At 39.2% G+C, this 24,881-nt stretch overlaps 1 protein-coding gene across 2 annotated transcripts in view; it reads right to left on the bottom strand.

Annotated features, from left to right (window-relative positions):
• Window positions 1-24,881, bottom strand: part of LOC138763344 (rab GDP dissociation inhibitor alpha) — an 82,428-nt gene that overhangs the window by 50,664 nt on the left and 6,883 nt on the right. Inside the window, exons 2-3 of one of the 2 annotated variants that reach the window (XM_069937322.1) lie at window positions 15,766-15,873; window positions 2,262-2,361 (exon numbers count right to left, since the gene is read on the bottom strand). In XM_069937322.1, the coding sequence (XP_069793423.1) occupies window positions 2,262-2,361; window positions 15,766-15,873 (208 nt within the window). Of the gene's footprint in view, window positions 1-2,261; window positions 2,362-8,554; window positions 8,640-15,765; window positions 15,874-24,881 lie in introns of those variants that run through there. The other variant, XM_069937323.1, reaches the window with a different exon arrangement.

The raw sequence follows: 24,881 nt of genomic DNA on the forward strand, positions 1-24,881 counted from the left end.
CAGAAAAGTTAACATAAAAAAACAAATTGGGAGGATTAGCTTCCTAATTTTAGGAACTATTATCGAGTACACAGATGAGATTCCTGGCTTTTTTTAAAAAAAAAATAGAAAACAAGGATGGGTTAATACTGAATTGAATAAAATATGAGAAAAGAAAGAAGAATCAGAACTGTTGGCTGCTGGTAGCGACACCATTATTGAAGCATTTACTTAATGTTTGGAATAAAATAAATAAATCAGGATAATGGAGGAAGGTCTATACCACCTAAAACGCCATCGATTAATCTTCTTTTGGTCTTTTCAGGAGATAATCAGTTCTTAAATATATGGTACCTTAAAGGGATTGTTAATGTCGAAGATTGTTACAAAAGAGGTCAATTAATGTCATTTGAGCAATTGAAAAATAAATGCTATACCATGTAATACCCTTTGTTACTTTCAGTTAAGAGCATATTTGAGAGATAAATTGGGACAACAATGTTTCTGACTAGCTGTACTGAGGTAGAACCTCTTATTAGGAGTGGGACTGTTAAAAATTTTATTTCTTTGATAATACATCGATATCTATATCTATATATAATTGCAAACAGGAACTCCTAAATTAGGATTATATAGATCTAAGCAGAGGTGAGAAATAGATTTGAATATTACAAAAGACCAACAAATGTGGGAAAATTTAAGTACTGATTGAATGACATACTATCAATGAAAGATATAAAAAAAATTGTACTGAACTAATTTACTGAGCTTACACTTCAGAAATGGAATAGGTTGAAATCAAATTCATCAGATCAATGTTTTAACCATATGGTTATATTGATCTGATAAACCTGTAAATCAGTAAATTAGTTCAGTACAATTTTTTTTTTATATATCTTTCATTGATAGTATGTCATTCAATCACAACTTAAATTTTCACACATTTCTTGGTCTTTTGTAATATTCAAATCTATTTAGGTGTGATGAAGATGTAGGATCTTTTATATATTCAACATAGTCTTGTACCAATGGGAGATCTTTTTAGGTAACTATAGGTAACTTTTCAGAATAAGTTGTTTTTCTGCTAAATCCAGATTTATTTTTACTAGGAAATGTTGAAGGTGTAAATGTTAAGTTGAAATTATCAATTGAAATTTGTTAAAGTAGCATTAGTGGTAGCAAGAAAATGTACTGCAATTATTTGGAAATTGGATACATCTTTAACTATGCTAAGGTGGCATGATGAAATTCAAAGTTGTATTGCTTTGAAAAAAAAAACAATTGAGGAAGTAAATACTCTTATGTTTTTACAAATTTGGTGCCCATATACCGAAATAATGGGAGTAAATTTGTTGTGATGTCCTTTCTGTCCCTTTAGTCCTGCAGAATTCTCCTCTCTATGTTTATGAACTGATGAATTGTACTGCACGACATCTCTTGCTGCAATCCAAAAATCCTTTTTATTTTCCCTTTTTTTTTTATAAAAAAACCTGTAATTTTTTTTAATTTGTATATTTTTGGGGGAGGGGGTGAAAACCATCATATATGTAATCAAGTTTTTTGATATTTGTATAATAATAATAAATAATTGTAGTTACTGCATGTATGGAATATTAAATAATATTTAAAAAGATAGGGTAGATGTCAGATGTTTCTTCTTGTCAAACAATTCAGACTAAGACTCACTTTAAAAAGTTACCCATTTAAGCCAAAGGCAAGACTACTTTTTTTCCCATCCAAAAGGGTTAAACATTTGAAAGTTTTTTTCTCAAAGCAAGTAGTGGAGGTAGAGTTTTTGAATATTTTTAAGGCAAGGTAGATAAATTATTTGTAACCAAGGGAGCGAAAGGTTATTGTGAGTTGAGGTCACACTCAGATCACTGTAATCTTATTACATAGAGAAGGCTCGTGGGGCTGGTGATCCAAGACCGCTTCCAATTCCCATGGTCGCTACACTGAACCAGAGACATTTCCCTCAGCGACAACACTCTGATCTCACAAATAATGAGATGCATGCTATGTATGAAAGAGAATTAGAAAAAAATTGTACATTTTATTTGTGTCCACAAATCACTCAGAAGGGAAGAGAGTACTTCGCTCCATGTGACATGCTCTTCCCTGCCACCCCTCACACATATACAATTAACTGAGATTGGAGGTTGAAGCAGAAAGAATACAACTGATTTAGCCAAACATATCCCTGGCAGTTTTCAGATTCAGGTAGTTTTTTTTAAACTTAAGCTCTGACTGATCACATTTGAAATATGATAAAATGTTATTACCATTTGCCATAAGGAATTTAGGTATCAGATCAACATTCCAGTCCCTGCCTCTTCCCATCGATTCTGGAGGAACATCAGCGACATTGAACCTTTTAAACAGCTAAAGGAAGATAATATATTTAGTTTGATGTCCTAGACAGCTTCTTACATCCAGTCAAATCTTGATAAATTGCTTTCTTGCTTTGCATCAACTTTAACTCTCCTGCATAAATAGAGATTGAAGAATTAATATAACAACAACTGAAGAAATGGCTTATGATTTAACTACAATCATGGTTGCAAAGCAGGAAATGCAGCACTCAATTTTGTTCATGGCAAGATTAATGCAACAACTTGAAATATAACAAGTTCATTTTTGGTTGATTGAAGATTAGCAATTTGTGTTCACTTGAGAGGGGCCTCAGTGAAATGCAATGCAAAAGACAGCTTCTGTGTCCAAAGCACTCAATATCACTGGAGGCCCAATGCAGATTGTGGGCTTCATCCAAAACCTTCCACAAAGGAGAAGGCAACATCAAACACAACTGCCACAACAGAACCTTGACTTGCAATCTCAAGCATGCCATTAAATGCACTTATTGAATGAAGACCAGACACTTGTTGATGAAAGAGAATAGTTCAATAAAAAAAACTTTCAACTTAGCAGAACATATTTGTTATTGATTTCTGCAGGTAGGAAAACTATAACAGTATAATAAAGATGCTCAGAAGAAATTTTGTCTAAGTTTTAAATTTTGCTTTTATTTCACCTACCTTGCCACTCAACACTTGCAACTAAACATTCCCCTTTGGAAATTTTGATCAGTTCCCACTGCCTTTAAAACCTGTAATGCATAAATATTCTACAGGGGGTTTAATTAGATTTGCGGGGGATGGAAACCACGGAGCCAGAGAAAACAAAGGAGTGGAGGAGGAAAAAGAGGGTGTGAAAATTGCATGTAATGTTAAAAGTCAAAGGGTTGAACACGGTGGAAATTTCCTCAGCTACACCTGTTTCAATGCAAGATGTATGGCTCAGACAACTCAGACAAGTTAGAGCGTGGATTGGCACATGGAATTATGACATTGGGTCCATAAGTGAAACTTGATTGCAAGATGGGCAGGAATGACAGCTCAATGTTCTGGCCTTCCATTGTTTTAGACTGACAGAGTGGGGGTGGGGGAGCTGAGATTGATAATCAGAGAGAGAGAAAAAAAATCACAGCTGTGCTCAGACAGCATAGACCAGACTATATGGGTGGAGCAGAGGAACAGAAAAGGTATGACCACATTCAACAAGAATTGGAGAAGCAAATCTGCAGAAAGAAAACACAAGGTTGTGATAGTAGGAAATGTTGACTTTCCACATATTGACAGGGATTCCCACACTGTAAAAGGGTTGGATAGCTTGGAGTTTGTAAAATGTGTTCGGAAGTGTTTTCTAAATCAATAATAAGTAGTACAAACTAGAGAGTGCAATACTGTATCTCATATTAGGGAACGAGACAAGGCAGGTGACAGAAGTTAGAGTTGGGGGACATTTTGGATCCAGTTATCATAATGCCATTAGTTTCATTAACTATGGAGAATAGGTTTGGGCCTCAGACTGAGATTTCAATTGAAGAAAGTCAATTTGAGAAAATGAGAAAGGATCTAGAATGCGTGGATTGGGATGTTGTTTTCTGGCAAGGATGTGCGAGGTAAGTGGAAGTCCTTCAAAAGTGAAATTCTGAGAGGACAGTTTGTATGTTCCTGTCAGGATTAAAGGCCAAGTCATCATGCTTAGGAAATTTTGGTTTGAGGGATATTGGAATCTGGTTCGGATGAAGAGAGGTATATAGCAGGTATAGGGAATGTGGAGCAAATGAGGTATTCGAGAAGTATATAAAAAAATCTAAGAAAAACCTCAAGAAAGAAATCAGGAAGGCCAAAAGAAGACAGGAGGTTGCTTTGCAGACAATATGAAGGAAATTCCTAAAGTTTTCGACAGGTATATTAAGAGCAAAATGATACTAAGATACAAAATTGGTCCCCTTTCAAGATCAGAGTGGTCAGCTACTTATAGAAACTAAAGGGATGGGGGGGCAAAAACCCATTTATTTGCTCATGAAACTGGCACAGAATCAAAGGAAGTTAGGAAAAGAAGCAACGAGGTAATGGATCCTATACAGATGAAATAAGAGGAGGTGCCTGATGTCTTAAAGCCAATAAGGGTGGATAAATGCCCAGGGTCTGACGAGATATTTCCTTGGACTTTGAGGGAGGCAGGGGCTCTGGCACAAATATTTAAAATGTCCTTAGCCACGGGGGAGGTGCTCTGTTGTTTAAAAAAGGCTCCAAAAGAAACCCTGGAAATTATAGGCCAGTGAGCCTGACATCATTAGAAGGTAAATTACTGGAAGGGGTTCTGAGAGATCAGATATACAAGTATTTGGGTAGCCAAGTACTGATTAGGGATAGTCAACAGGGCTTTGTGCATAGTAGGTAATGTTTAACCAATCCGATAGTTGTTTAACCAATCCGATAAGTTTTTAGAGGAGGTTACCAGAAAAAATTATGAAGGAAAGGCTATGGATGTTGTCTGCATGGACTTTAGCAAGGCCTTTGACAAGGTTCCACATTGGAGGTTAGTCAGGAATTTTCAAGTGCTCGGCATTCATGGTGAGGTAGTAAACTAGATTCTAAGCCAGTGAATGGTGGTGAATGACTGATTCTCAGATTGGAGGACTGTGACTAGTGGTATGCCTCAAGGATTAGTGCTGGGACCACTGATGACAATGCAAATTGGATTAGCAACATGCAGATGACACAAAAGCCCCTTTCACACTTGCAAGCGAACCCAGGAATTAATTGGCCTTTAATTGCCCTAAAGTGAAAGCAAAATCAGCTCAACGCTGGCATCAGATAACATCTCACTTCAGGAATTAACGGCCTCAACCCCAAGTTCAATCCACGGCGTCTGCAGATGCCAGCATTGCAATCAGGAAAATGTGAAATAAAGACCATGGGGAAAAAGTAATGGCAGACCTCACTTCCCAGAATGCTGTGCGGTAGAGAAACCCCTTCATAAATGCTCCATTGCTGCAGCCAGTCATATAGCCCTTTCTCTGCCGCATGGCATTTTGGGAGGGCAGGTCCGCCATTGCCTTTTCTCCCCATGGTATTTATAAATTGTACGCGATAGTGGTACCAATTTTCCCACCCTATACAAATTATGTGCTTATAGGGCTACAAACTTTCCCATGCTGTTTAAAAATTGTCCACTATTGTTATTTTTTGCAAGTACTTTCCCACGGTTCTTTATAAAGGTATATATAGGCTGGCACAACAAGAGCTGAGCTCATACTGTGCTGTACATAAAGCTTAATTATGTATGATTAATTTTGTTCAAATACAAGATCGTAATACACTGATCAGGATTTAGGGCAGGTTCACCATCACTTGATGTGTCATGACATCACCAGAAGGTAGAACAGTCCTAACTCCGGGGATGTCTCCTTGCAAGTGTGAAAGCATTCAGTATCCCAGTTAAGAGTGATCAAGTGTGAAAACCCAAACCCCCATTCCTATGCCAGGACACTGAACAGCCAATTTAGTGGGATGCAAGTGTGAAAGGGGCTAAAGATTAGAGATATTGTGGACGGCAAAATAGGTTTTCAAAAGTTGCAGAGGGATCTGGACCAGCTCGAAATATGGGCTGAAAAATGGCAGATGGAATTTAATGGAGACAAGTGTGAGGGGTTGCATTTTGGAAGGACAAACCAAGAAAGGATTTACACAGCAAATGGTGGGGCACTGAGTAGGGTAGTAGAACAGAGGAATCTGGGAATACAGATACACAATTCCCTGAAAATGGCATCACAGGTGGATAGGGTTGTAAAGAGAGCTTTTGGCATATTGGTCTTCATAAATCAAAGTATTGAGTACAGGACATGGGATGTTATGTTAAAGTTGTCTAAAACATTGGTGAGGCTAAATTTGCAGTTTTGATCACCTAACTACAGGAAAGTTATCAATAAGATAGAAAGAGTGCAGAAAAGATTTACCTGGCCTGGGTGGAGGTCAGTGGATCTAGGCATAAAAAGTATGGCACAGACGAGAAGGGGCAAAGGGCCTATTTCTGTGCTGTAATGGTCTATGGTTATAATTCACTACACAAAATAAAACCACTTCCTTTCTTACCCTTTGTCAATTCCCTGATGTCTGTTTATTTTGGTTGCAAGCCTTCCAACAACCAGAATAAGTCATAACCATCAATGACTAGAATCAGAATTGAAATTTATTGTTAGGAACAGGTCATAATATTTGTTGCTTTGCAGCAGCATCACAGTGTAAACATTGCTATAAATTAGATTGTAATTAGGGCAATAAAATAGGTGAAAGTGAGGTAGCACATGTGATTCATTTTCCACTTAGAAATACGACAGTTGAGGGGAAGCTGTGCTGTACCTCCTTCCTGATGGTAGCAGTGTGAAGATGGCAGGCTTGGGTGGTGGGTATCCTGGAGGATAGAGGCCACTTTCTTAAAACAACGCCTCTCTGTAAATGCCCTCGATAGCTAGTGACATCACAGGGATCAGTCTTCACTCTGTTTTAACAACTCTCTGGATTTTTTTCCTATCCTGTGCATTGGCAGCTCCATACTGAACATTGATCCAACCAGTCAAAATGCTCTCCACAGAACACTTGTAGAAATTTTCAAGTCTTTGGTGACACATCTCCTCAAACTTCTCACAAAGTACAGATGCTGGCAAGCCTTCGTGATTGCATCAGCATGGAGGCCCCAGGACAAATCTTCAGATGTTGACACCCAGGAATCTCAAGTTCTTGACCCTCTCTACTGCTGATACCTTGATGGGGACTAGTTTGTGTTCTTCGGATTTCCTCCTGAAGTTCACATTCTGCTCCATGATTTTGCTTACATTGAGTGCAAGGTCGTTGTTGTGACACCACTCAACTAACCAATCTATTTCCCTCCTGTAAGCTTCCTCATTGCAGACTGTGATTTTGCTGACAACTGTGATCTCATCGGGAAATTTGTAGAAGACATTTGAATTGTGCCTCACCACACAGTCAAAGGAGTGAGTAGACCAGTGTGCTCAGCAGGCATCTTTAAGATGTGTCTGTGTTGATTGTCAGTGAGAGGGAGACGCTGTTTCCAATTTGCACTGGCCGTGGTCTTCCAATAAAGTCAAGGATCCAGGTGTGCAGTGGCCCAATTTATGGAGCTTGTTGACCAACACTGAGGGAATGATGGTATTAAAGGCTGAGTTGTAGATGATCAATAGCTGGACTTGTGTTCCTGATGTCAAGGTGATCCAGAACGGAATGGAGAGCCAGTGATATTTCATCTGCTGTGGAGCGATTGTGATGGTTGGCAACTTGCAGTGGGTCCAGTCTTTCAAGTTTATTCTTAAATTTTACTGTTATTACTGAGAAGAAATAAATCCCAGTTTCCTCAGTCCTGCCAGATAAATGAAGACTGTTCAATGGCACCTTTTTACAACTCTTCTGCAACTTCTTCAATGACTCGACATCTTTCCAAAATATGTATTGCTCAAACATCAGTCTCTAGCTCAGTCCTAAGCAATGATATAGTAAATTTTAGCACCTCTTCAGTAAGTCATGCCTTCATTTTAAGTGGCCAACCTTTTTAGAATCCTTCCACCTTAAAAAATTGTTTTCTGTTTCTGCATCAATTGTAAATCAAGTTAACATCAAGAAGCCCATCAGCACAACATTGTAGAGCAGAATCAGATGACCCACAATCTTAATGAATGACAATGCGGTCATTAAAAAAAATTCTAAAATCAATTCTTCTTTGGTACCCTTCTTTAACTGCACCAGCTTTACACATTTTCTAGCTCTTATAAAATCTCAAAATGCATTGCCATTCAGGCACACTAATTCTAACAAAGCAGCATTGAAGTCAGAAAATATGCAAGAAAAAAAAACCTAGTTTTGTTCTTAATGCATGTGTTGAGCAATGGAATAACCTCCCACGTATCCTATTGACCCATTTTTTTCCCCTTCCCCAATGACCACACATTCAGTTTAAGGGATATTTACACATAAATCAAAGGGCAAGATTTGACAAGGTCCCAGCTTGGTGCTCGTCATTCTTGTTTTGCTCAGAGAAAGTATACTGACAACACCGCAAAGTGAAGAATTTTTTTTTTTTTTTTTAAAAAAAGGGACGCAGTGCTGCTGGGAAATGTCATTTTCATGAGAAACCCAACTAACTGTAGGCCTTTTCATAGTCAGCCTCCGCATGAAGGCCGGCTTAAAAGCCAAAAGAAAAGGTATTTCCTTACCTTTTCATGCAGGCCCACAAAAGCCTGTTCTGGTGTCCCCTTTCAGCCTGGAGGCAGCTGGGGCATTGATGTGGCTTTCAGGAGGTGTGGCGACCTTGTTGGGACCTTGTCAAATCTTGCCCTTTGATTTATGTGTAAATATCCCTTAAACTGAATGTATGGTCATTGGGGAAGGGAAAAAGTGGGTCAATAGGATATGTGGGAGGTTATTTCATTGCTCAACACATGCATTAAGAGCAAAACTAAGTTTTTTTTTCTTGCATATTTTCTGGCTTCAATGCTGCTTTGTTAGAATTAGTGTGCCTGAATGTCAATGCATCTTGAGATTTTATAAGAGCTAGAAAATGAGTAAAGCTGGCAGTGTAGGTTAAAGAAGGTACCAAAAAAGAATTGATTTTAGAAATTTTTTTATGACCACATTGTTATTCATTAAGATTGTGGGTCATCTCATTGTCTGACTGGCTTAATGCAACCTAGATTGTATACCTAAAATGGATGAGAGGGGGGGGTGGGGGGGTGGTTTGGGAGGAAAGGGGGGGGGGAGAAAAAGTAACTGTATATGTGTGAAAAGAAATAGTGTATATCATGGCTAATGTGATTTATGGTGTGAAAAATAAAAAAAATTAAAAAAAAAAAAAAAAAGATTGTGGGTCATCTGATTCTGCTCTACAATGTTGTGCTGATGGGCTTCTTTTTAAAATTTTTTTTTTCACACCATAATGACCAAAATACACAAACATTTCCCTCTTGAATATACACAGTGTCATTTTCTCCCCTTTCCCCCCCTCCCTCCCACCCCCCTCCCCACCCATTAAACATACAACATATACAATACAATAAAACCATTAAACAATGTCATCACACAATAAAAATAAACAAGAAAATTGTGTCATCTGCTTTTACACACTGGGTTAGATCATTTCGTCTTCTTCTCATTCTGTCATTTTAGGTGGTGGAGACCCGCGGTAGGACTTCTCGGTTTTGTTCCATGTACGGTTCCCAAATTTGTTCGAATACTGTGATGTTATTTCTTAAATTATGGGCTTTTTGATGTTAACTTGATTTACAATAGATGCAGGAACAGAAAACACTGCTACCATACATATGCGCCGAACAATGGCTGATTTCTTTGCCCATAATTCTCCACACAGCTGGAACCGCTCTGTGTTTCCCAGAATGGTTCTAACTGCGCGAGGGATTATTAGTAGAGTAGATGGCCATTGCTCTGCCACACATTGAGCAACTGGCTCAGTGAGGTGCCAAAGGTTGGAGTGCCCAGCAGGGCTGTCACAGCCCACCCCAGCCGCCCCCACTGGCCGCCTCTGCCCAGAGGGGATCATGGGGGGGGGGGGGTGGGGGGAGAAAGGGGGAAGTGAGATGGATCGCAGGCTGACAACATCACCGCGATGTCACAGCCCACCCCCAGCCACCCGCTTGCAGCGGCATATTAGTGCTTGGAGGTGGAGCGTAGCACTCCGCCACTGACCCTTCCAAAAGGGATTGCAGTCAGCACCTTGGAGCTGGCCAGGGCGCATTCATGGAGGCAAGTCTCCCAACGTAAGGGCAGAGAATCTCTGCTTTTACACTTGGCTTTTTGACTGTACGAATCAATCAAAATTTTGTCTAAAGCCGGGTGGCCAACTTTTAAATTTTGACAAACAGCTCAGTAACAGGCCATTTTGGCCCACGAGTACATATCAGGGGTGTCGGTTTATTGGGAGGCATGGACTTGTGGGCTAAAATAGCCTGTTAACAAGCTGTATTCAAAATTTTAAAAAAATAAAAGGTTGGCCACCCCTGATCTCACAAAGGAGAATTTTTTTTTAAATATATAAATGGTTTTCAGAACGATGAATTTTAGAAAGGACTTTGCTCAAGAACAATCAGGATTTAAAAAATCCATTCATTCAGATGTTAGGATGAAACCACCTCACTCTTAATCAAGAGGGAAAAGAAAGAGGACACAACTAGCACATGAACTAATATGTGCATTGATTTGCTACCTGAAAAAAATGTAACTGGCATAAGGTTAAATCATCTATTGAAAGACTATGACATGTAGGAAACCACCCTTTTGATAATACAATGATCATCATTTCAAACTCAGTTTTTACAGGACGGGGAAAAAAACGTCTTTAAAATATTAAAAAAGGCAATGAGGTAGGCACTTGAAAGATGATTGGCCCTAGCTGCCAGTGAATAAAACAGTAATGAATGTGGTGTACTGCAAGGGTTTGGCATGGATTCATGAGACCAAATTCATTAATGTACAAGTGATGTTATGGAGGGATTGGATTCCTAGAAAACAATTTATAATTTTGATTTTCCATCATGGAAATCCCAATTTTCCATTGAATCCCATATTACAAAAGGAGATGCATTCCTCCAGGACATTTTCAACAGTAAAAAGAATATCACAGATACTGGCTCATTGTGGAGTTCATTTAAGAAAAAGCCAAAGTAGGTCAACTTAAGAAGCTGCAATATTTCTCCAGTACTCTTATGTATTGCACTAAAACTCTGCTTCCACTTTGAATTCAGACAACTATATTTGATATGCATTTAAATGTGCAAAGCAGTTCAATTATATTATTCATAACAAATGGAATATAGAAGATTACAGCACAGGCTCTTCAACCCACCATGTTGTTCCAACCTATATATACCTAACAAAAGAAAAACAAAATCCTTCCTACCTCATTGAAAGAAAAATAGAACACATTCACATGTATAAAATCTCTTAGTTCCAGCCTCCATCACCACACCTGGCAATGTATTCCAGGCACCCACAACTCTGGGAAAAAAAAAAACAACTTACCACTGATATCTCCCCTAAACTTTCCTCCCTTCACTTTGTATAGATATCCTCTAGTGTTTGCTACTCCCATCCCAAGAAAAAGGTGCTGGCTGTCTACCTTATCTGTACCCCTCATCATCTTGTCGACCTCAATCAAGTAACCTCTCATCCTTCTTCACTCTAAAGAAAAAAGCTGTAGCTCTGCTAACCTTGTCTCATAAGACACATTATCCAATCCAAGCAACATCCTGATTAATCTCCTGTGCACCCTCTCCATAGCTTCCACATCCTTCCTGTAAAGAGGTGACCAGAACTGAATAGAATATTCCAAGTGTGGTATCATGAGAGATTTATAGAGCTGCAACATTACCTCATGACTCCTAAACTCAATCCTCCGACAAATCAAGCCCAGTAGACCACAGGCCTTCTTAACTCTCCTGTGAACCAGAGCTGCAATCTTGGAGATCAATGGATTTGGATTGCAACGTTCCTATGTTCTTCCACACAGTTAAGTATCCTACTATTAACCATGTACTTTGCCTTCAAGTTTTACCTTCCAAAATGCTTCATCTCGTACTTAACCCGATTGAACTCCATCGGACACCTTTCCACCAACTCTGCAACCCATCTAGATCCTGTTCTAACCTTCGACACTACCTACATCTCCAACCTTAGTATCATCCACAAACTTAATCACACAATTCCACCACCTCTTCCTTCAGGTTATTTATATTAAAAAAAACACACAAAAAAGAACAAAGGTCCCAGAACAGATCCCTGCAGAACTCATATAGTCATTGACCTCCAGGCCAGAATACTTTCCATCCACTACTACTCTCTGCTTTCTACAGGCAAGTCAATTCTGAATCCATATAGCCAAGGCTCCATGAATTCCATGCCTCACGACTTTATAAACCTGTCTCCCATGACAGACCTTGTAAAATGCCTTACTAACATCCATATAGACCACATCTACCACCCTACCTTCATCAATTTCTTTTGCTACCTCCTCACATGGCTTGTGAGTCACAATCTTCCCCTCACAAAGCCATGCTGAATATCCCTAAGAAAACTGTACTTTTGTAGCAGTAGCTACACTACTCCTGAAAGAACACACAACCAGACGGGTTGAGCTCAGTGAATAGAAAACTGGTTTAGACCTGGCTGAGAACCGCACTGGGAGGGCGCCGACATCACTTGGGCATCACGTGGTCCCCCAGCACGGGCTTCCGAGCCCGGTGCTGAGAATGGGAAACCCCCGATGGCACCATTTTGGCCGGCTACCCTGCCGTGTGGATTACAAGCGGGGCCAGTTCGCCTGTCTAGTGGCATGCCTCCACACTTTGCTAAATTCTTGTGAACCCTGTCCTTAAGCATCCTCTCCACTAGTTTACACATCACTGATGCAAGACTCACTGGTCTATAAAACAAGGGGACAACATTTTCCATTCTCCAATCCTCCAGCACCTCCCCTGTGGCCAAAGAGGACTCAAAGTTCATAGCTACTGCTGCAGCTATTTCTTCCCTCATTTCCCACAGCAACCTGGGGTATATTGCATCCAGCCCCGGGACTTATCAATCCTAAAATATTGAAGAAGATCCAGCACTTCCTCTTTCTTAATCTGAACATGGGCCAGCACACAAGCTTGTTCTATTCTGATCTCACCTTGTTCAAGGTCCTTTTCTCTGTTGAATACTGAAGTATTTATTTAGGACCTCCTCTGCCAACAGGAACATGTTACTTCCTTCATCCTTGAGCACCTTACCTTCACTCATCATCCTTCTGTTCTTCATGTATGCATAGAATGCCTTGGGGTTCTCCTTAATCCAAGTTGAAAAGCCTCCTGATGCCCCCTTTGTGCTCTCCCATTCCTTTCTAGCTACCATGCAACTCTCTTGAATCCTTCCTGATTTTTGCTTCCTAATCTTGTATGCTTCCTTCTTCCTTTTAACTAATCATTTCACCAGTTTTGTCAACTACAGTTCCATTTTCTTACCATCTTTTCCCTGTCTCAGTAAGACATACCTACCCAGAACCATGTGCTTTCTCCTGAGAACATGTTCCAAATTTACTCTCCTGTCTCATATCATCATAATTATCCCTTCCCCATTTATACACTTTACCATTTTGTTTGCCTTTATCCTTGTCCAGAGATATGTGAAAGCTCAGGGAGTTAAGGTCACCATCACAGAAATGCTCCTCCACTGAGAGGTCTGTCATCTGACCGAGTTAATTATCCAATACAAGATCCAGTATGGTCTCTCTCTAGTCAGTTGGTCCACATAATGGACAAATTCTGCTCCATCTTTCCCTCTAGCAGTAAGGAGCTGCCAGTCAATATTAGGGTAGATGAAATCTTCCATAACAACCACCCTGTTATTTCTGCCCATTCCAAAATCTGCCTACGCATCAGTTAATTTCTGTCCTGAGGGCAATTTTGCAGGCCTATAGACTACTTCCAATACAATTACTCCTGTCCCATTTTTTTTTTTTTTTTTTTTTTACATTCAGTTGATACTCCCTCCATAGCATCCTCCCTTTCTTCAGCTGTGATACTATCCCTGACCAGTAATGCTCCTCCCTCCCTCTTTTACTACCTATCCTATCCCTTTTAAAACATCTAAACCCCAGTACCTGCATCAGCGAATCTAGTCCTTGCATCAACCATGTCTCTATAACGGCCACAACACTGCAGTTCCACATAATGATGTAGGCTCTAGGTTCATCTCCTTTTTCCTAGTACTCCTTGCATTGAAATAGACATTTCAAATCCTCCAAATTGACTACATACATGCTTCCTCTTCTACGTGTCCTTCCTCACAAACCCACAACAGATTGCATCATTCTTTCCACCTTTTGCTCGATTCTTTACCCTCACATTCTGGTTCCCATCCCCCTGTCAGATTAATTTAAACTCTCCCCTAGCAAATGTGCCCTCCAGGCTATTGGTCCCTCTCCAGTTCAGGTGTAGCTTTTCCTTTTTGTACAGGTTGTACCTTCCCAGAAGAGATCTCAATGATCCACAAATCTGAACCCCTGCACCCTGTATTAACTGTTCAGCAGTGCATTAATCTGCCACAACTTCCTATTCCTAACCTCAATGGCATATGGCACAGGCAGCAATCCTGAGATACCACCCTTGAAGCCTGCTTCATTCCTAACTCCCTACATTCCCTTTTTAGGGCCTCACCACAGCTCCTATCTATGTCCAAGAGGCCACCATATCTGGCTACTCACCCTCCTGCTTCAGAATGCTGTGAATTCAATCTGAGATGTACCTGACCCTGTTAGCTGGAAGACAACATCATCTGGGAGTCAATTTTATTCACTATTGAATCTCCCATCACTATAGCTTTCCTCTCCTTCCCTTCTTAGCTGAAGGGCTAGACTCTATGCCAGAGTCATTATGTCTTGTCCCTGATAGATTGTCCGCCCCAGCAGTATCCAAAATTGCATACTTATTGTTGAGGGGAAAGACCACAGGGTCTGCACTGACTGCCAACTCACCTTCCCTCACTCTGCCTCTTGCCTTATGGGTGTGACCATCTCCTTGGAGCTTCTGTTTCGTTCCTTCTCCCTCCCGAATGAGCCAAACTTCATCCAGTTCCCTTACAGGGTCTGCTAGCAGCTGTATGAATCTCTTTCAGGTGAAGTCATCAAGGTCAATTATGCTCTCCTAGATTTCCCACATCTTGCAATCGGTGTCTTCCACTGCCCTAGCTGCCATCTCCACTACCTACTCTTTGCTACTACGCAAAGATCTACCTTATCTGCTGTACATCCTCAGCTCGCTGAAGCCTCAAGCCAAAGCCTGCAACTCACTATTTTTTTTACTGGGCTGCTCTGCCCAAGCTTTGCTTCTCTTTGCTGTCTACAGCCAATTGGCCAACAGACAAATTTAAATGAGAGCCTACTTCTCCCACTGCTTTTCTAAGTGCTCCTCCTTTTGTTCAGAGACCTGTTCTCACATTGAAATAACAATGATCATTTAGGTTAACAACTTGCACTTAAACTTGCAGGACCCATTTAAGGCATCTTGGGAATAAATAACTCTTAAAAAACAAAAAATGCTGTAGAAAAATCAACCAACTTTTTTAAAAAAAAATGCAAATTAAAAATGAGTTAAAATATTAATTTTTAAAATATGCATTTCATGTTATTTATATTTTTCTTCATAAATTCCAAAAGAACAAATTTTATTCTGTCTTATATTTCTGGATAATGATGTGCAAATTCCATGGGGAAAACCCATAACCAAATGACCTTGATGAGAAAGTCGTCTTTGCTGTGATTCCAATGCCATTCAGATGATAGTTATTGAAGTCAAGTTAGCTGGTTACCCAGATATTCCCTAATGTATTACTCATTTAAAAAACCCATACTTTAAAAAAAAAGAGAAAAAAATCCTCTTACATCCTCCAAAGGTGTTATTGAAGCACTTTCCCCTCCATAGTAAGCATTTTGGTCCATGTGCAGCACCTTTTTCCCATTCACTGACATGATTCCAGATAAGATGCATTCCTTTAAAACAAACAGGAAAATTGGGAAACATCTGAAAAATTATGACTGCTTTCAACATAAATATAGACAGGAGAAAAGAAAAGCAATAACTGAAAAATTTAGTTCCACCTTATCTTTAGGACAGTGCAAAACATTTTCCATTCAATTATAATTAAAGTTTTTTTAATGGTTGTGAAGATCACACAAGCAACACCAAAGTTTCCTGAACCAATATCAAAACAATCAAATTTAGCTTGATCATGTAGACAACTATTCAAAGGCTGATATGAGTGTCGACAAGAAAAGTTGGAAGCTATTCAGCTGATCATGAGACTATATTACAATATCAAAAGAGAAAAGTTGAAGAATTGGCATGATCTGAAGAATACACACACACACACATCCACAGGCAGGGTCTGGGAAAGTATACAAAATGCCTAATGGTCACTAGGTAATTCCTCAGCATGCAGGATACAAAAATGTGCAATGTTTAAAAGACATTTGGACAAGTCCATGGATAGGAAAGTGATATGGACAAAACACAGTCAAATAAGTCCACTTCAGGTAGACATCCTAGTCAGCATGAACAAGTTAGGTCGAAGAGCTGCATAACACACCGATTCAATGACAGCCAAAGGAGTGACTAGACATGCCAATTAAAACAACTTATAAGCAAAATGAAGCCTTGTAGAGAAGACTGCATTGAGCAGCAGAATGTCTGATGACATTTGAAGCCAAATCCAACATTACCCCATCAAAAATCCAGATGAAAGTATTTCAGGACCCTAACAAAATGCTCGATGAGAAACAAATTCAAGCTTTACATCTTTAAAGGTATTTGAGAACACACAGAGCCATGCATTATTTTTTCAATGGACTCATTGTGCACTACCAGAAAATCTACTATGGGGACATTGGTTAAGATTTAAATGATCCAAAGAAATCTCTACTCTGAATAATGTAGTTCCACAGAGCTCTCCATAACCATCTAAAAAAAAGCAGACATAGCTATGATGTAATGTCTTAAAACAACAGCTTTTAGTTATTTTTATTTTTCAAATTGGCTTCCACTCTGATCACTTGGCAAGAAGCAAATTTTAAGGAAGCAGTGAACAGTCCTTAGAGAGCAACTTGGTCAATGCCATCTCCAAGCTGTGGAATTAAATCAGAATTGTTTAACAGTACATTTCAAATTGATTTACAAAGTTGAATGTTAGCGATAGCATGGAATACAAACAAGCAAACTCCTTTCAGTCATCAAGATTACATCTTGAGGCAAGAGGAACAGTGATATGTCACTGCATTTTAGAACCAGCGCAAACAAAAAGCGGATGTAATTATGATGGACTTAAACACACCAGCTGGCTGCAGTGCTGACCTTTGCAACTCATTGAATGAAGGATAATCTGGCAGTATTAAATTCCTTCCAAAGGAAAATGCCATATTGCATCATACCAGATTACTTATATTGAAAAGGAACCTTTCCTTCTTTTCATTTCTCATCAAAAAGTGTGGATTACTAATGGAACAGGAGTCTTCTGATATCTTTTCCAAAAAGATAATCTTGAACCAAAAATATTAGCAGACTATTGAACTTCCAGAAACATTCCTGTCCATCCCAAACCATCTGCAAAGCTTATTTATGCAAACAATTTTGAGTAAAGGATAATGGAGAGTTGTTGAACAATGACGACTTGACAATGAATGTGGATTGTATTTCACAAATACTAACAATACACAATATTCTAAGAAAAGATTTTTACCCATCTTATTTCCAACTGTCGCAACAGTTCTCTCCCTCCATTTCAATAAGGAATAGGTCACAAATTGAAGATTAGAAATGAATTCAGAAATCTGGCTTGCACAATGTACAAAATTAAATTGTTCAACAAGATTTTGTTTTCAGAGAAACTCAAGGCTTTTTAAATGCCCCATTCGGATTCAAAAAAGTCCACAGAACCAAATTAATTTGAGTCAATAGTCCCAGAAGCACAGTTGTTATCTTTGCACGGGAGGGGGGTAAAAAGTGTAAGGGAGATAACTAAGAAAGCTGCCAAGTTCTTTCACAAAAGATCAGAACTGATAACCATTAAATGGCAACCTTCCTGACATGCAATGAAATTATTCCAAAGTTTATAATCCTTTATCTGAAGAAAATCATCTTCACCACAGTAAAAAGTGGTTGAATCATACTGAATGCTGATTGAGAAACAAGTCACAAAAAAACGGTTCTATAGTTTAAATCAAAGTCAAAATCTGAAGAAAAGCAATCATCTGCAGAAATAGAAAAAGAGTAAACATTTATGTCAAAGTGCTGTTTTATAAAACTTGAGTAAAAGTAAAACAAACATAATGAATAAAAAATCTGGCTAAGAATTGGGTCAAAAGAGAATAAAATAGCAGAGTGTTACCCCAATTTTCGGAAAAACTTAAAAGGTGGAAAATATTGGGCAAGGAAAGGCTTGGAGATTTAATAGTCTGGCTTGAAGCACTAAAGAAGTGAAGGATGAAAAAGGAATCCAAGAGAGCAAAAAGGGAAGAAGCTATTCACTGGAAGGGATGATGAAATTTCTCATTACAATTTTTCTTACAAAGCCATTCATAATTTTCCATTATCCCTAACCGACAGTTGTGTTGGGTGGCATAGTGAGCACAATGCTATTATAGCACTGGAAACCCTGGTTCAAATCCAGTGCTGTAAGGAGTTTGTACATTTTTTCACCGAGTGCTCTAGTTTCCTCCCACCTTTTCCAGTGTATGATTGTTAAAGGTTCATTGGGGTGTTTGGGCAGCATGGCCTTGACTGTCGGAAGGGCTCGTTACCGTACTGAATGTCTAAATTAAAATTTTTTAAAGGGTCATGTCAATTTCACCTCATGTTAAACAAAATTATCTGTAGATGCTGGGGTAGATAGAGTACAACACACAAATGTGATGGATAAACTCAGCAGGTCATGCAGCATCCTGGCTGATGGAGGACCTCAGTTTTCTTCAGGCTGACTTCCAGGCCAAACATTTTGGCAGTTTCCCCAAAACAGGACATCATGCGCTGGAGAGCTGGCTCTGAATGGGCAACTAAAGCAACATCGGCTGCAAAGAGTAGTTCATGGACAAGTTGCTCTTGTGTCTTGGTGTGAGCTTTCAGGCGCCTCAGATTGAAGAGACTGCCATCCGTGCGGTACCGGATGTAAAGAGCACCACATTGACCACCGCCAGTGGGCTGATATCGCCTCCAACCGTGCATCTTGGTGCCTCACAGTTCGGCGGGCAGCAACCTCCTTTGAAGAAGACCGCAGAGCCCACCTCACTGACAAAAGACAAAGGAGGAAAACCCAACACCCAACCAACCAATTTTCCCCTGCAACCGCTGCAACCGTGCCTGCCTGTCCCGCATCGGACTTGTCAGTCACCAACGAGCTTGCAGCAGACGTGGACATAACCCTCCATAAATCTTTGTCCGTGAAGCCAAGTCAAAGAAGAAGAAAGAAGAAAAGGTAACCTACATTTTGAGCACAAGCCTGAAATTCCTGACAAAGGGATTAGGCCCAAAATGTTGGTTACCTTTTACTACCAATGGATGCTGCATGACCTGCTAGGTTTATCCATCACATTTGTGTATTGACAATATCAATTTCACTCCACACACAAGGTCAAGGATACAATAATAATCCATGCATAAAACCTTCAATTACACTAATGTACAATAAAGCATCAATGGTTTAAAAAAGTAATTAAACCATCAGTCAAGACAAAGCAACCAAAAAACTTTTTTTTTTGAAATTTATGTCCAATTTTCTTCTTGGCTGAATTGTTTCCAGGAGGAGATGCACACATGATAATACAAATGATAGGAGCCACAACTTCTTGACTGACAGGCAACCATTAAAAATAACAAGCACAATACATTACAAAAGGAGAAAAATCACATTTATAAAACTCATCAATTTTGTGCCACAGTAAAAAAAAATGTCGATACAAAAATTTGTGTTATACATTTTGAGGAAAAGCTATGAAGTATCAACTTTTTGGAGTTAGTCCAATTGACTTGTTCAGTCAGCAATAGCTAACAGCGATATTTTTTTTTTGAAACTGCAGATATGGTAGATCTGAAATCAAAACAAAATGATGGGAACATTCAGGTCAAGCAGAACCTGCAGAAAGAAAAACAATTAACATTTTTGGTCTTGAACCCTTCATCAGTTGTTTGCTCAAATTCCAAATCATGACCAATTATTTAGCAATGAAGGAGATCTCTTGACCCTTGCAGCATTTTTATATCAGTATATTATCTGTCAACCCAGCCTGAAGTAACCTACTCCCTCCACAAACATCACCACAGGGAGGTCACTTTGTTTGTACTGTAGCGGCTGCTACACGAATTGAAACCATGTTGGGGGTTTCAACGAACTGTTTATTTCAAACTTTGCGCGCGCCCCTTTAAGGGCAGCATGAGCTCCACCCCTGCGGTGACATCACCACGCTCACCCGAGGCGCGCATTTCATTCAAACCAATCCAGCACGAAGGTCCCCCAACAACACCATCTTCTCGCGGCTGCCCCGGTGCGGCAATACAAGCGGGGCCAGTTCGCCACAAGTATGTGCGCTGCCACAGTACTACATAATTTAAGGTGTTATTGACAATATGCCTAAAACCTGCAATCATTATCTACGAGGCCAAGAATGCTGCATCATCCTTCACCAACTTGCTGTCCAAGTCACTCAGTACATTGGTGAAATTTACTTTCTGTTCCCTCAATTCTGGGTCCAAAATCTTCAAACTCCCTTTTGTGGGAGAACCTCCTGCACTTTTATCAATGGGCACTTCATTGCCACCTCCTCAACAGTAAAAAGATGTATAATAATTACCCTCCCTGTAGCTTTGCAGGTTTCTTTGATTTTCAGATCCAATGAAGGACATTCAACCAGAAATGCTCATGGATCCCCCCCACAAATGCAGCCTAACCTGCTGAATATTTCTCCAACTTTCTTTTTGGATTGATAAAAAGAAACAAACTGCTGGAGGAATTCTAATGATTAGGCAACATCTGAGGAGGAAAATAAAATCACTTTTTAGGTGGACTGATTAACATAGAGATACACTGAAAGTTCTCACTGTCTGTTTTCCCTCCACAGATGCTGTCTGACCTGCTAAGTACTTCCATTTATCTTTTTCACTCCAGATTCCAGCATCAGCAATGTTTTATGCTTCAATTTTCTGTTTTTGCTTCAGTTTTCTGGCATGTGCAGTTTTTTTTCCCCAACAATAATTGCTGTCTCAATAAAGAAACACTTTCTAAAAGCATATTTAAAATGAATTACAGACAAGTGCAAAAAATAAAATCAAGTTCAGGCTATAGACAAACTTCCATCCTTTGCTTTAAGGTTAAACAAGGGACCAAGTAAACTTGCATGTGGTTGTTTTTATATTTTCCCCCATAATAGAACATTGCAGTATACTTCAGGCCCTTTGGCCAATGAAGTTCTGCTGACCTATGTAAATCTACTCAACAATCCAAATCTTCCCTACCACACACCCATAACTTATTTTTCTTGCATCCATTTGCCTGTTTTAAAATGCTCCTACTGTACCAGTCTCCACCATCACCCCTGCCAAAACATTCCAGGCACCTATTACTCTCAACATAAAGAAACCTAATCCTGACATCTCCCTTAAACTTCATTTATGCAGCTGTCCTCTGGTATTTGCTACTGTACATCCCATTTATGCCTCTCAATTTTGTAGATCTCTATTAAGTTACCCATCATTCTTCTTCACTCCAATCTTGTGCAAATTACATTCTCTCATCTGGGCATCATTCTAGTAAATCTCCTCTGCACCCTCCCCAAAGCTTCCACTTCCTTCCTGTAATGAAACAATCAGAATCAAACACAATATTCCAAGAGTGGCTGAACAAGGGTTTTATAGAACTGCAACATTACCACACAGCTTGAACTCAATCCCCCAACTAATGAAGGCTAGCAAACCATAAGCCTTCTCAAACTGTGTGGTAACCTTGAGAGATCTTTGGATTTGGACTCAAGGTCCCTCTGATCTTCCTCACCATTAGGAATCCTGCCATGTGATACAAGAATCCTATTAAAAGGTGAACACAATATGTATCGTTGGTTCGAAGAATCTTTCATCTGGCTTGACATTCTTTATGCCTCACAAGCACATTAATCCTTAGAATTCACTACCTCAAGAAATTTCTAGATGCTCAGTCATTATAGAACATTCAAAGCTGCAATTGATCGATTATTTGAGGGGACCTTGGGACACGATAATCCTGTAGCAAAGTGGATTTAGTAATATGATCCTCCACAAACTGACTTATTGACAAGAGTACGTTGGAAAGGCCACTCCTGTTTCCATTTCTTATACAATCCACGAAGGGATAAAATAGCTCATCAAATCAATTAAATATTACCTCACTCAGCAGTATTTTAATAGGTCTGCAAACACATTGTAAGAATACAGGTTAAAAAACACACACAAAATTGTTCAGAATCCATGGAGATTTCATCCTTGTTTTTCTAGGTCTCCCCAAAAGTAAATACTGCAGTAAAACCCCTTAAGTATAAAGTAGCATACCCAAGACTTTAATCACATTGCATTTATGATATACATTACTCAGCTCTACCAATGAGCTCGAAGAATGTTCTCACCCATCTTACTCAACATGGAAAATGATACAGGAAAAAAACGAATGGGAAAGTCTGCTGAACCACTCATTTGAAATGAAAGCCAACAGAATATGCTGGAAACATTCAGCAGTAGGATGAAATAACTGACATTTCAACTTTTCCAGCTCATGGTGCTGATTTTCTCCCTGTAGATAATGCTCATCTTGCTGACCATTTCCAGAATCTAATGCATTTTTCTTTTTGAGCCAAAGAAATAGAATGAATGTTTCACCTAAGAAAGTATCAACAATTAGAAGATAGATTGGCAACTATGGTCGTCTTGAAATTAAGGAGAAAAAGATCATAAAATTGTAAAACATTCATTCTTTGTGGCTGTGAGCAATCCAAACAATTAATGATGACGTGTATATCATATACACAAGTATGTTTAGTGATGCAACAAAAGTCTTGCTTGCTGCAGTAAGTACAGAACACTCACTAACAATTACATAAACAATTCACAAAAAAAAGTAATACTTATTAAAAGGATAGATAATACTCAGAGTTAAGTAAGTGCAAACAAAAAACTGTTTCTTTCGAGGAAACAGATCTTTGGTGGTCCTGGAGTAGTGTTTTGGTTTGGCGAGGCTGATGCTGAACAAAAGTTCAGCATCAACAAAAGTTCAGCATCAACAAAAAAAAGTGGCTAAACTCCCAACTCAGTGCAGTGGGAATTTTTTAAAATTAGATAATGGATGACTGGTGTTCGAGGATCAATTCCACATCTGCAGGAGGAACAAAAACACTATTTCCAAGATTACAATAATCAACTTTTCAGCGCATTTTAGTTTTCTATTTTAAAAGTTAAATTTACTGCTAAAATATAAACACTGAAGGTCTCTGAAGATGGATGACTGAGAATTAGATGGATGTGTAGATCCAAATGAGTAGATCTGATACAGCACGCTTCATTATTTTGCCATCAAATGGTGGCCTTGTCCCTTAATCTCAGTGCCAAACAAGGTCCTTACTATCACATTGCAGAATGTCTTGTGGATTTTCCTTTTTAAAACTGTTGCACAGGATGTGCTGATCATTGTTGGAACTGCTTACATGGGAATTAATGGAATAACAAAGATTGCAGTGACACAGCAGCTGGTACAATGTGAAATCAGCATACCCAAATTCAAACAATTACACCAATAGTTTTTTTTTTAAACTCAAATGATGGCATGTGTTTGAGTTGCAATTTTAAAAGTGCTTGCTTTGGAAAATTCACATATGGAAGTCCATTAAAGGCTTAGGTTAGAAGTCTTGAAACACGAGCAAAAAAAAAAAAAATCCAGGAATCATAATGAAAATGCTAAATTGGTTTTATTCAACTCCTTTGCAGTCGTGGTCCATACATGGTGTCCAATACCAGAGTGAAACACAACTTTACAGATTATATCCCATGTGGGTATGAGACAAATACAATTTTAGTTCACAAATATTACTCCAAACTTGTAGTTGTCTTTCACATTTCCCCATCCCTTGGCACAGAAAATGCTCTGCCCAAGACCGCAAGAAACCACCGAGTACACACAGCTGAGGCCATCACGCAAACCAAACGCTCCTCCATTGACTGTCTGTGTAGCCTGCTGTCTTGGAAATACCACATCTCCTCCTTCTACTGCTTGAAGGAATGAAGGAAAGTTTCTTTCCTGCTGTTGGCAGACTTTTAAATTAATCTTACAATGGCAAAAGATGATGGCCTTGCATCTGTACAAGATGACTTACAAAACGAAGCCTTTCACTGGAACTCACTGCACAGGACAATAAAATTTCAATTTCAATATTTCTAATTTGCCCTATCAATCTATGAAGAGCTACTGCATTGACCAGGCCACATTCTCCTGGATAACCCACATCCTTAAGACTGTAACCCTTTGTCCCATAAATCCCAGTTAAGGGAAATATATTTCCTAGGTGGACTGTCAGAATTGTCATATTTTAATGTTATTCCTTGTTTTTCGAAAGAGTATACATCATCCCTCTTAATGCAACAATCCATTCAAGAATACATCTGACAAACGTTTGCTGCATTTCCTCCATGACAAGCATACCATTTCTTGAGCAAAGGGACCAAAACTGCACATACTATAACAGGTCTGGTTTCAAGCCCCAAATAGAACTCTATCATACCATGCATGCTGTTAAAATCAAGACCTTTCACAATGAAAGTCAACAAAACTTGTTGGTGCATCTTCAGTTTGCTTCAAATACATCTAGATCAATTCATCCATCAATCACCATCAAAATAGTACAAAACTTTTTAAACTTTCTACCAAAGCAGAAGACTTTATATTTATCCACACTGCACTGCATCTGCTCAATCATCCGATCTGACTAAACTGCCTTCAACT

Source organism: Narcine bancroftii, chromosome 5 (assembly GCF_036971445.1).
Source record: "Narcine bancroftii isolate sNarBan1 chromosome 5, sNarBan1.hap1, whole genome shotgun sequence".
Lineage (NCBI taxonomy): Eukaryota > Metazoa > Chordata > Chondrichthyes > Torpediniformes > Narcinidae > Narcine > Narcine bancroftii.